This window comes from Tetrao urogallus, assembly GCF_951394365.1.
Source record: "Tetrao urogallus genome assembly, chromosome: 3".
In the NCBI taxonomy this organism is placed as follows: Eukaryota; Metazoa; Chordata; class Aves; order Galliformes; family Phasianidae; genus Tetrao; species Tetrao urogallus.
The window spans coordinates 30,242,017-30,253,711 of record NC_136815.1 but is presented as its reverse complement, the minus strand read 5'-3'; the positions used below and the strand labels follow the sequence as shown (position 1 = coordinate 30,253,711).

Here is an 11,695-nt window from a genome sequence, read left to right as displayed (position 1 = left end):
GCAAGAGAATTTTTTTTCCTTCAGACTAATCAAATTAAATTTTGTATATATGGAAAGAACTGATCATTTTTTACTTGTAGCTCACTTCAAAGGCACATCTGGCCTAATTGTTTCCTGACAATATGAGGGAGTGCTGAAGTATGGAAGAAATCTTGACCTAATTTATACATCTGCTTATTATGTAGCAATTTGATTTTGATACTGTTTATCTATTGGTAATATCTGTAAATGTTATTTTCACCATGAACAAATATGGGCACAAAAAACATTACAGAGGTGTGTGTACATATAAATATTATATATACATATTTTATATATATGCATATATAGATACAAAATACTAAAAAAGTCCCAGGGGAGGACATATAGAGAAAGAGAGCACAATTATCAGTATGGTAAGAAAACCCATTTGTCAGATGACGTTAACAGCCTGCTTTCAATGGCAGAGCACCAAGATGCCAATTGGACTTGCAGTTCAGAGTTGTCCTTTGTGCTCCTTTTGTATTCATCATATTTACTCATTAAAAAGTACCTTCACTTAACTTTCCTTTCAATTCTGTACATATTTGGAGGTCTATACAAATAATTTGGACTAAGGTTTTTTTTTTTCGGTTTTTTTTTTCCAGGATACTTAGAGCTTTTTCATAATCTGGCACTTCTGCTTGGTTTTCTTCACGTATCAGGAGGCAGAGGGTTTGGGAGAAAACATACGTGCGTAGACAGGAGTTAATTCAGAAGTGAACGGAATCGGCTGCATCTCTTCCTCAGCATCTTGTCAGGGAGAAGTTGCTTTGCCTCCTATTCGTAGACAAGGGAGGCCTCGTGTGGTCGGTTCTGCTAACAGCTTCGTGCAAAGCTGCGGGGAGGTGAGAGCCCTGCCTCCTGGCCGCGGGGTGAGCGCCTGCTGTCTGCCAGCAGCCCGTGGCATAACTCCGCTCTGATACTGCCTTCACCAGCACTGCTGGGCCTCCTGGTTCCTCAGCTGAAGGCTTCATTCTGTATGAATAACCTGGCAGTGTTTTGTAGCAATACTGATGAGTAGATTTGAGGAACAAGAAATACCTGAATATGATCACAGGTGGTCTGTTACAGGACAGGTCAGAAGTAGGAAATACTGCTTTCCCTGTTCCTTTCTTCCTTACTGTGTTAAAACACAGATATACCTCTGACGTCAACGTTTTAGTGTTTTCGGATTCTTTCTCAAAAATGCCCAAGCAATAAAAACATTTTTTTTCTTCTTGGATTCTCCAGCAAAAAAAAAAAGATATAGAAGTGTTCTAATTCTAAGAGAGGCCTTACATCATCAGAAATACAGACAGTGTTCAATGGGAACATTACAGATCCCCATGTTGGTGTTGGTTGTGAAATACAAACTGCCTATAGGTTTAAAATGTTAGGGTGTGAGAACCCAGTGAGAAATACTTTATGAATAAAACAAAAACATCACTACTATTTGTTTTTACATAGTTCCTTATGAATTCATTTTGTTTTAAATACTATTTATTTGGAAATGTAAATTTGAATACACGTATTTAAAATCATTTAAATACATGTAATATGTTCAATTAAAGAGATTCAGTACTTACTAAACTAAGCTTTTTATGGTGGGGGATTTTGATACATACAAGGACATGTCATCTATTACAGTCATATTACTAGTGTTATAATGTTAATTAAGAAAACAATTTGTCAAATGTCATAATTTGTACTTGATTGCAGTCTACTTGCGTGCGGCTGATGTAGTAACCTTAATCATAGGCCTCACTTTCTTCAAATGTAGGCTTCTAAACCTTTGTGTTTTAATCCCTTTTGACTTATAAGAGCTGTTGCCTCTTTCAGTGGATTTAAATTCATTTCTTTGCTTGACATTAGTCAAATTTTCCCCCAGAACTGAAGGTACTCGGTGTTGGGATGCAGTTCTGAAACACACTGCACAGGCAGGCCATCACTTGGCATACAGGAACAGTTGGTGTGAGGGGCCCCCAGGCCCCGGCTGTACTCAGTGTTGGGGTGTAACCTTCACCGCACTGCTCATTCAGTCATCCCCTGGTGCACAGAAATGGCTCATGTCAGGGGGCCCATGGGCTGATGGCAGCCAGAAAGAAAGCGAGCACACTTTGCCTGTGTAGCTGGGCCTCCTCCCTGAGGTGCAATTGGTGACTGCATCTCCACACTGTGCATGGTGGGGCACTTTCTGATGATGGAAGCTGTTTGGGTTTTTTTTCATTGAATGCTCCCCAAGACTTCACATACAACCCCTTCCCCCTCACTGCAGAATAGTTCAATTTTTTTAGACTTAGTCTAAAAAAAACCCACCAAAATGGAGCAGCCTTCTCTCTTGAGATTGACAGGATAGCTGGAGGCAAAAGCAACGTGTATTATTTTACATTTATATTTTTATTTCTGTGAATGTAAATGAGGGGCATTTGGCAATGGAGCAGTTTACCCCTGGAGTTATACTCAGGATCTGACCTCTGGTAACATATTGTTTTGTTTTGTTTTCTCTTTTTCTCTCTTTCCCCTGACAGCATGATGCTGACATCCCTGAAATCCACAATTAAAATCCCTGCTCAAGAAAAGCAAACAACTCCCCCCCCCCCCCCCCCGTTTTTTTTTTTTTTGAGAGGCCATGTGACCTTTCCACCTGCGCATCCGTCTTCCCGCACCATCCCAGGGAATGTCGCAGCCGGTTTTGCGGCCGGCTTCCCCGTAGGCAGGGTCGGCCTGTGCCGGCCCCCTCGTTCCGCTGCGGACAGCAGCATCCCCACGCTGTGCTGAGGCAGGCCGCTCGCCTCACAACGCGCCGCGCCGCGCCGGCTCCCGGAGCTGCGGGCGGATATGGCGGGGTCCGGCGGGGCGGCGGCGCCGCTGGTGCTGTACCACTGGACGCAGTCCTTCTCCTCGCAGAAGGTGAGGGCGGCGGGGAGGGGGCTCGGGGCTGCCGCGGCGGTGGGGAGGGCGGGGGCGAGCCGCCTCGCTTCGCCTGAAGGGCGGCTCCGCGACGGGCGCGGCCTGCAGGCTGAGTGGAAGGGCGCGGAGGTGCGGGTGTGCAGGGGGTGTCCGTGCAGCTCGCTGGGGATGAGCAGGGCAGAATGCGGGGCCTGGCACGCAGAGCAGGAGCCGGCCTGCCGAGAGGAGCTGGACTGTGCACGCTGCATCCCTATCTGCTACATCACAGAATCATGGAATGGTTTGGGTTGAAAAGGACCACAATGATCATCCAGTTTCAACCCCCTGCTACGTGCAGTGTTGCCAACCACCAGACCAGGCTGCCCAGAATCACATCCAGCCTGGCCTTGAATGCCTCCAGGGATGGGGCATCCACAACCTCTGTGGGCAACCTGTTCCAGTGTGTCACCACCCTCTGTGTGAAGAACTTCCTCCTAATGTCTAAACCTCCCCTGTCTCAGTTTAAGACTATTGCCCCTTGTCCTATCACAATCCACCCTTGTAAACAGCCGTTCCTCTTCCTGTTTATACACTCCCTTCAAGTACTGGAAGGTCGCAATGAGGTCTCCCCAGAGCCTCCTTTTCTCCAAAATCTGGTCGTATTTTTCCAGGTGCGCCTAGCCATCGCTGAGAAAGCGCTAACGTGTGAAGAACATGATGTAAATCTGCCCCTGAGTGAACACAACGAGCCGTGGTTTATGCGCTTAAATGCTTCCGGAGAAGTACCCGTCCTCATCCATGGGGAAAATATTATTTGTGATGCAACGCAGATCATTGATTATCTCGAAGCAACGTTTGGAGATGGTAATCCTATAGGCGTTTCAGTCCATTGTCTTTCTCACATATACAAGTATCATGCAGCAGTGTCAGAGCTGGATCTGTATCAATTCGTGTTTGTTTTGTTCTTTATGGCAAAATCTTTATAATCCTGCAAATAGAGGGGCTGTGCTGGTGCTGGGTGGTATGGGACAAAATGCCGTCCTTTAATGTGGTCTGGTCCCATCTTCCAGTACCTTCATGAGGATCTGTAAATGAACATGCTGCTGTCTTTCTTACCCATTCTGGTAGCATGGAAAAGTAGAAAAATGACAGCACTGTGCTGTGCTAGTTCTGCTCAGAGGCTGCCACGGAACAGGCTGTATTCAACAGAATTGCAGAACTGCCATTGTCAGACAGCTCCTACTTTTCTGCAAGAGAGAGAATAGTGGACATTGCGGGTCAGTTCCAGAATAATCGCAGGGATAAAAACAGAAGTAGAACAAGTATGTCATTTTTGGAGACAAAATGGAATAAAGGGGTAAAAAGTAGGAAGAAAATACTTGTATATGGTTGCTTTTGACATTGTTTGTATCTGTGTTACTGGAAAATAGCCTTTCTCAATTTTGAAGAAAACGAATAACTTTCTTTTCTTTGGATTGAAAGAGGGAGCATTTTTGTGTTTCAGGGGTTCGATGGTTCTGCTGTAACTTCCAAGGCATGAAGAAAACTTCACATGATGGGCAGTTTACACTGGTATTTTGGTCACATGAGGGGGCAAAGCGTGGATAGATTAAGGGCAGGATAAAACTCGGTGTTGTGTGCAGGAGTACTTACAATAATGCTATGAATTGGTTTTCTCTAAGGCAGTATTCAATTTTCACAGCACTTTGGCTTTAGTAAGGTTTCAGTTGTAGTAACTTATCTGAACCTCTGTTGTCAGAGTGAGAAAGGGTTGTGTGCCACTGTAATCTGTTCCTGGAAGTACTGCATAGGTGCTGAATCAGCTTTGCTGGTTTGAAGGCCTCTTAAGTAAAAGCTTTTGTAGAATGCTGCATTGGAATGGGATTATTCAAATGACCAAAGTATGTATGTGTACATTTTGCTAAGGTATTGAGTAACAGTGGGGAAAAGCTCTTAATGGTTGTGTCATTCATGGTAGCTGGACTAACTGAGGTAACTTTGGAAGTACTGTTCTTCTCAGTCACATGGTTCTTCTGTTTTTAGCTTTTGTTTTGTATTGCAGCAGAAGTGCCAAGACTAATGCCGGAAGAAGGGAGCATGTATTACCCAAGGGTGCAACACTACAGAGAGCTTCTAGACTCCTTGCCTATGGATGCCTACACGCACGGCTGCATTCTGCACCCTGAGTTAACTGTGGACTCCATGATTCCAGCCTATGCTACAAGCAGAATCCGTAGTGCGTACTGTTATAGATCTGAGGGCATATCATATAATAAGATGTTGGATTACGTTCATCTTGTGTCTTTAGTGTGTCTTAAGCAGAATACATTGGGCACATGTTTCTGATTTTAATTTCAGTGCTCAGTAATTTGTGCGTATACTTTTTATTTGTTTTGTAACCTGTTAGCATTTGAAAATGGAAATGAGGAAGTGTCGCTATTGAGATGTCTATGGAATTAATCTTCCAAATTATGGAAAATATGCTGCATGAAACAAAATGACAGCTATGACAGGTGTAAATATTTTATTTTCTGATCTTGTTTCATGCTTGTAGAGAAGTTTCCAGGGAACATAACTGGATGGGAGTAGCCTATGTTCATCTGACAAATGGAAATCATTAAAGCTCAGTTTAAACCCTGTGTGCAAATAACACAGCAATATAGAATCAGGATAAAGGATGAAGTAGAGTTCTGATAGAGTCAATGGTAAAATATTCCTTGATTTCCCTCAAGTCAATATTTTACCTGGAGGACTTTTCTACACGTACCATTTTCCCATGGAAAAATGTATTAAAGGAGCAGAGGAAATAACTGCAGGCTATGTAGCTCATTTCCCTATATATCAGAGAAATCAGAGAACCTCTCCACATGAACCTGGTTTCAAATCCAGTAGTTTTCAGATGTGCTTAATTTAAACTCTTAGTAAACAGTCTTTCAGTTCTCACAGCTCTTTTTTCCTTTCTTCTCTTCCTGGATTTGGACACCAGAACTAGACTTTGTATTGTGTTCCCTTTGGTATCAATTAGAGGCTAACGTTTAATACTTTATTTGTATTTTAATACTGTATGTATATTCAAGAGCTCCACTGTCCCCTTCAGCCACAGAGTTGCATGAGGAATCCTTGTTCAGCTGATTAATGAACATGACTTCAGTTTAACTTTTCAGAACTGCTTTCAGACTTATAGCATTCTCTACAAGAAACTTGGCCTGTATCTTCTGTGAACTGTGCCTTTTGCTTCAAATTATACTTCATATCGGATCACACTGAAACAGATAGTGCTCATTTAGGCTCACTTTAGCAGCCAGTCCAGGCCATTGGATATCACTGCCATGCTGAATATGTAATATAGAAAATGATACCGTCTACCATAATTGAAGTGCCACTTCTCAAATTTTTTGTGTGGTATTTTTACACAAACTACTAATAAATTCCTGTGAATTGGAGTGGATTTGGATAGCTAATGTAATTCCTTTGGTTTTCTGTGTTTTTTTTTTAAATATCAGGTCAAATAAGTAATACAGAATCAGAGTTGAAAAAGCTTGCAGAAGAAAATCCAGACCTTCAAGATGCCTACATAGCAAAACAGAAGCGCCTTAAAGTAAGAAAGCTTTTTTGTGTTCCAGTCCTTTATTATCAGCTTGTTAGTGTCAGATTTTTTCTGTCATGATATAAACATTTGTTTCACCTGTCATTACCAGTATAGTCATGCAGTGGTTTAACCCTACAAGGCGTGAAGCAGTCTATCCCCCAAATCAGCTACACGCTTCAAGTGTGTGCTGAAGTGTTGGACTGGTTCCACTGACTTCATAGGTAAGTAGATATCAGCATTGGTGTTGGGATGTTGAGCACAATACAGGACGAGGCAAACTGTGCTATCTAACATCTCTAATATAATTTCTTGTGCTATCTGAATTGTTAGGAGTACCCAAAAAGTTATGTGGAGAAAATAACTACATTTTATGAATAAGCACTGTAGTATCTTAAGTAGAAGTTTATCTTATAGAAATGTGAACTCTATACATTAAGAAACTAACATGTATATATGTTTAGTCTAAACTGCTGGATCATGATAATATAAAATACCTAAAGAAAATACTGGATGAACTGGAGAAAGTTTTGGATCAGGTTGAAACTGAATTGCAGCGTCGAAATGAAGAAACACCGGGTAAGGAATTATTGTTGCTAAATCCTGTTGATGCTTATGTTTGGGGTAACTGAGTAAAGTGGTTGACAGCATCATTATGGGCCTGTTTTAAATACATCCAAAGTGATACTTTTAGCATACAGTGATCTGACTTCACGGAACAGATTAATACTGTTTAAAATACTTGTTCAGTTTACTGCTGCTGTTAGTGAGTGGAAATCTTAATGCCTGATCACATTTCAGCATATCGTGAGTATAATTAGTTGCACAATTTTACAGTATCTTGTAAACAAAACAAGAATAGCTGTAACTACAGAATGTTATTCTTGATGTTGTAGTTGTGGAACTCAGTTTACTGTAATGCTCTTGACTTTAATGGTAAACACACTTTATTTAAAAGTAAGGTCTCATTTAAATACTATAAGGACATAGGGTGCTGGTATTTGTAGCATGTTCAGAATTAGCAACTTAGATAAGTGCTTTAATCATTGCACAAGCCTGCTCTCTTGAAAACCTTGAGAGTGTATACCTGCCATCTGTCTAAATGAAAGTTGAGTTTTGTTTGAATGGGAGTAGCCCTCTTACTGGTCCATTCTGGTCCAACTCCCAGCAATGCTAATAAAATTTCTTCCTCTGACTTCACTGGGATCTGCATGAAGCATCAGTCAGTATCAACTGCATCTGCTCAGGTCAGTAATAGTGCACTTGGCTCTGTAAATAGCTGTTGTAGTAATTATGGGTTATCATTAAGATAGTAGATTTGAAAAAGCAGATGAAAATCTAGGTTAACTTTTCTACTGAATCAACAGTGAAAGAGTTGCAGAAAGTGGTTTAGCTCACATAGGATGGTAGAAATCTGTTCAGCCAACAGCCTGTCACCATTCCCAGCAGCTCTTTGCTTTCTGTGCTACACAGGCTTTCCAGTGAATCAACTTGTGTGACATTGATGAGCTTATGAAAATTGGCAGACTTTGTAGGATTTAAGAAAACATATGACTATTAAATGCCTATTTTAATTTTGTCTGAGGTATTGACATTTTGGGAGCTTGTGAACAGTGCTTTTATCAGTTGCTGGCTGATCTCTGAGCATTTGCTTCTCTTAGTACTGCTTAGATCCCTCATTGGTGCTGCCACTGCAGACAGTTGCTTTTACACAGGTTACCTTATTTGGTCTTCCTTTCTATCATCTTAATGCACTGGGTTAACTCCCAGACGGCCTTTCCACAATACAGGAAAGACTTAGAGACCATTCTTCCAGATCTGTATAGCTGGTTGAAGTGGACCAAAAGTGTCCTGTTTTGTGGGGTGCTTTCCTCAGGTGACAATTAACTTCAAAGGGATATTGCAAAAGTTTCACTTTTTCTGTAGAGGTGCTGCTGAACATTCATGCCAGTGTTTTTGCGTGTCTTCTATGTGGGAAAAAGTGCAAAAAGTTGTAGATAGAGAGGGAATAGCATAGTCCTGAGATCTAAATTAGAGCAGAGTGCTCACTGGCAGCTAGATTTCATATCCTAGGTTTCAAAAGCTTCCTATATAAGTCAGTACAGATATGCCCTTCCGATGATCTGCGTATCAGTGTAGTTAGAGTAGTGCCTGCTAAGTCATCTCAGGAAGATTTTGCTCCTTGCTTTGACTACACAGCTTTTGGGTAATGATCATTTCTGAAAAATCTTGATGTAGACAACATGGTTTTGGGTCTAGGAGGCACAGAAGGACAGGTGGCAGAAACTCTCTTCTTGTGGAGCTGGTGTGTTTGGTACACGTTAGTCATCTAATTTGCTTCTTTTTGACTTGAAAATCTTTAGCAAGCTAGAAGCTGTTGAGTGAACTACCATAGGGATATTTCACTTCAGACAAGATAATAAATTCTGAAGGCAAATAGTAGCTTTTCAGCAAAAGCTCAGAAGCCTTTCTCCTTTTTTGCTCCTGTTTAAGTTACTTCAGTTTGGATAAATGAACTCAAGAAAAATAAACGTTTGCTGTGGGTTTCAATTTCTGAACCTGAAATGTGGTTCTTTCTTCCTTTACAAATGCAGGCTAGGCTGCTGAACCTAAGATTTTATGTGATTGTGTGAACAATGGAGAGAGGGTGTGATCAATGAGGGTTGGTAAAATGTTCAGATCCTAGTATAGCTGCAGTGTTAGTGTTGTTTGCTAGCGTTTTGAAGTAGCACTGAACTAACCTAGACAGTTTTCTACTTGTGTTTGTACCTCTTCAGCTCTTAATTCTTTATGTTTTATCTCTGATTAGAAGATGGAAGTCAGCCTTGGCTATGTGGTGAATTCTTCAGTTTGGCAGATGTATCACTTGCTGTCACATTACATCGGTTGAAATTTCTTGGATTAGCAAGAAGAAACTGGGGAAACGGAAAACGGCCGAACTTGGAAGCGTATTATGAGCGTGTCCTGAAGAGAAAAGCATTTCACAAAGTTTTAGGACACGTCAACAATATATTAATCTCAGCAGTTCTCCCAACTGCATTTCGAGTGGCCAAGAAGAGAGCACCCAGAGTTCTTGGCACCACCCTGATGGTCGGCATGCTAGCAGGAATGGCTTATTTTGCTTTAGTGTGTCTTCGGAAGAGATTTGCCAACATGATGTTATCAATTAGAACCAGACAAAATTATTCTTAGATTTGTTTGCCCCTGGTGGTAAGTGGAGACCATCTCTACTCCACCAGTAGACTATACCCAATAAAATATAAGGGTGTAAGAAAGGTTATGTTTGTGAATTAGAACTTTCTCAGAGTAATCATCTCCTGCAGTTGTATAATTTGATTGACAATGCTGACATATTTGCAGAAAATACATATGGGGGGGGGAGGGGAGGGCAACAGGGGAAAGAATCATCATACTCATAGAATTGCTTGGGTTGGAAGGGACCTCAAGGATCATCAAGCTCCAACCTCCCTGCTGTAGGCAGGGCCACCAACCTCCCCATTTAATACCAGACCAGGCTGCCCAGGGTCCCATCCAATCTGGCCTTGAACACCTCCAGGGATGGGGCATCCACAACCTCTCTGGGCAGCCTGTTCCAGCACCTCACCACTCTCATAGTAAAGAACTTCCCTCTGACATCCAACCTAAATCTTCCCTCCTTCAACTTAAAGCCATTTCCCCTTGTCCTGCTGTTATCTGCCCTTTCAAAGAGTTGGCTCCGCCCCCGATTGTAGGCTCCCTTTTTTAGGTACTGGAAGGAAGATACTTTCTTTTCAGGCGTGGAGATGTAAAGGCTGTGATAGTTTTGTAGAAGTGGTTAGTGTTTCTATCTCCTTTACCTAGTAGCTGACCTGATTATAATATATTTATTTAATAGCTGCAGGAGTGTGACAGCTTTTCACTGTGGGTAAAATTCATTACTGTGCAGAAACCAGCATTGTTAAAATACTGAAGATAGTACTTAGTTTAAATGCTCAGAGTAGGATTTGAATGTAAGCTCCGTGCCTTTCATGTATGAGTTGAATATCTCTGTACTGATGAATGTCTACTGATTTGCAGTTGGATATTTAAGAATGTATTATTAAGCAGCCTTCTAGAGCCACTTTTCTCCAAGTATGTTATTCATTCAGTAATGCAGGAAGAGACCTGAAAAGCATATAAATATCCATGATTTGTGGGCCACTTGAGTGAAATTCTTTAGAGGCATCAGCAGCCAGCAGATTCTGGACTTCTCTTGATACACAGATGAGAGTGCAAAACTTGATACTTGCCTTTTTAATGTCTTTTGGGCAGCCTTTGTTCCAGCCAGATACCCAGTTCAGCTACAAGGCCTGGCTGAGTCGCGCCAAACTATCCCAGTGCAAATGGCCTACTTTCATTCCTATCTCCTCCTTCTATCTTGCTCTTGTGGTGGCTTGATGCACTTTTCTCCATCTCAGTGTCCCACATACACCCTCTTGTTTCCACTTTGAGCACTGGCTGGATTTTTTTGCATGTGACTTAGCTATGTTAGCAATTGCATGAGCCTCTATGAAACGTTTGCCCACAGTGTTCCACAGCCAACTAGATAATGTATGTACAACAATGCATTCTGTAAAAACAATTTAAGATAGTCTGGTTGGATAACCTATGTTGAAGGTTTAGCAACCTTTTTACTTAGAGAGTTATCATATTGGTGATAAGTGAAAAATATAGGTCGTTTTGGGAATAGATGCAGATTTCTTTGCAAAGCTACAGTCTTGTAGGGAAGGTGTAGAAAAACACCGATACTTTCCATGGCTCAGTAAGTATTAACACTTCCATTATGTTTGAACTGAGCTCCCATTTCAGAAAGAAATGCCCATCTACCTGAAGGTAGACTTTGAATCATTTTGCTGAGAGAAAGCAGTGAGTAATTGCTGAGAATTCTGATAGCTGTTTAGTAAGTTTTCTGTATTCTTTCTGAATGTTCCACCAAGTTAACAAACACAGGGTAAACCTTGTAACTTAATGCTTCCCTGGCATGTTCTTATGGCAGGCCATCTGTAAAATACACTCTGATCAAGTCACAGTAAAGTTCAATATTTATGACAGCTCCCTGTAGGATAGTTTTTATTTTTTTTCCCTTTTTTTCTTTTTGAAATGTGTTAGTTTTAGTTAAGAACACACATTTCCACTTCTGTGCTGAGTTGTGGGGTAATTATTGATGAAGCTGTTTAGTTTTCCTTCTCCCCAAGCTTGATC

General features: G+C 41.4%; 1 protein-coding gene across 1 annotated transcript; it reads left to right on the top strand.

Annotated features, from left to right (window-relative positions):
• Positions 1-2,838: 2,838 nt before the first annotated feature.
• On the top strand, positions 2,839-9,667 carry GDAP1 (ganglioside induced differentiation associated protein 1; the record flags this gene model as incomplete). Its single annotated transcript, XM_079533854.1, has 6 exons — positions 2,839-2,910; positions 3,561-3,753; positions 4,952-5,125; positions 6,393-6,487; positions 6,940-7,054; positions 9,285-9,667. 6 exons carry the CDS (start codon positions 2,839-2,841, stop codon positions 9,665-9,667), a joined length of 1,032 nt encoding a protein of 343 aa, XP_079389980.1.
• Positions 9,668-11,695: the final 2,028 nt, after the last annotated feature.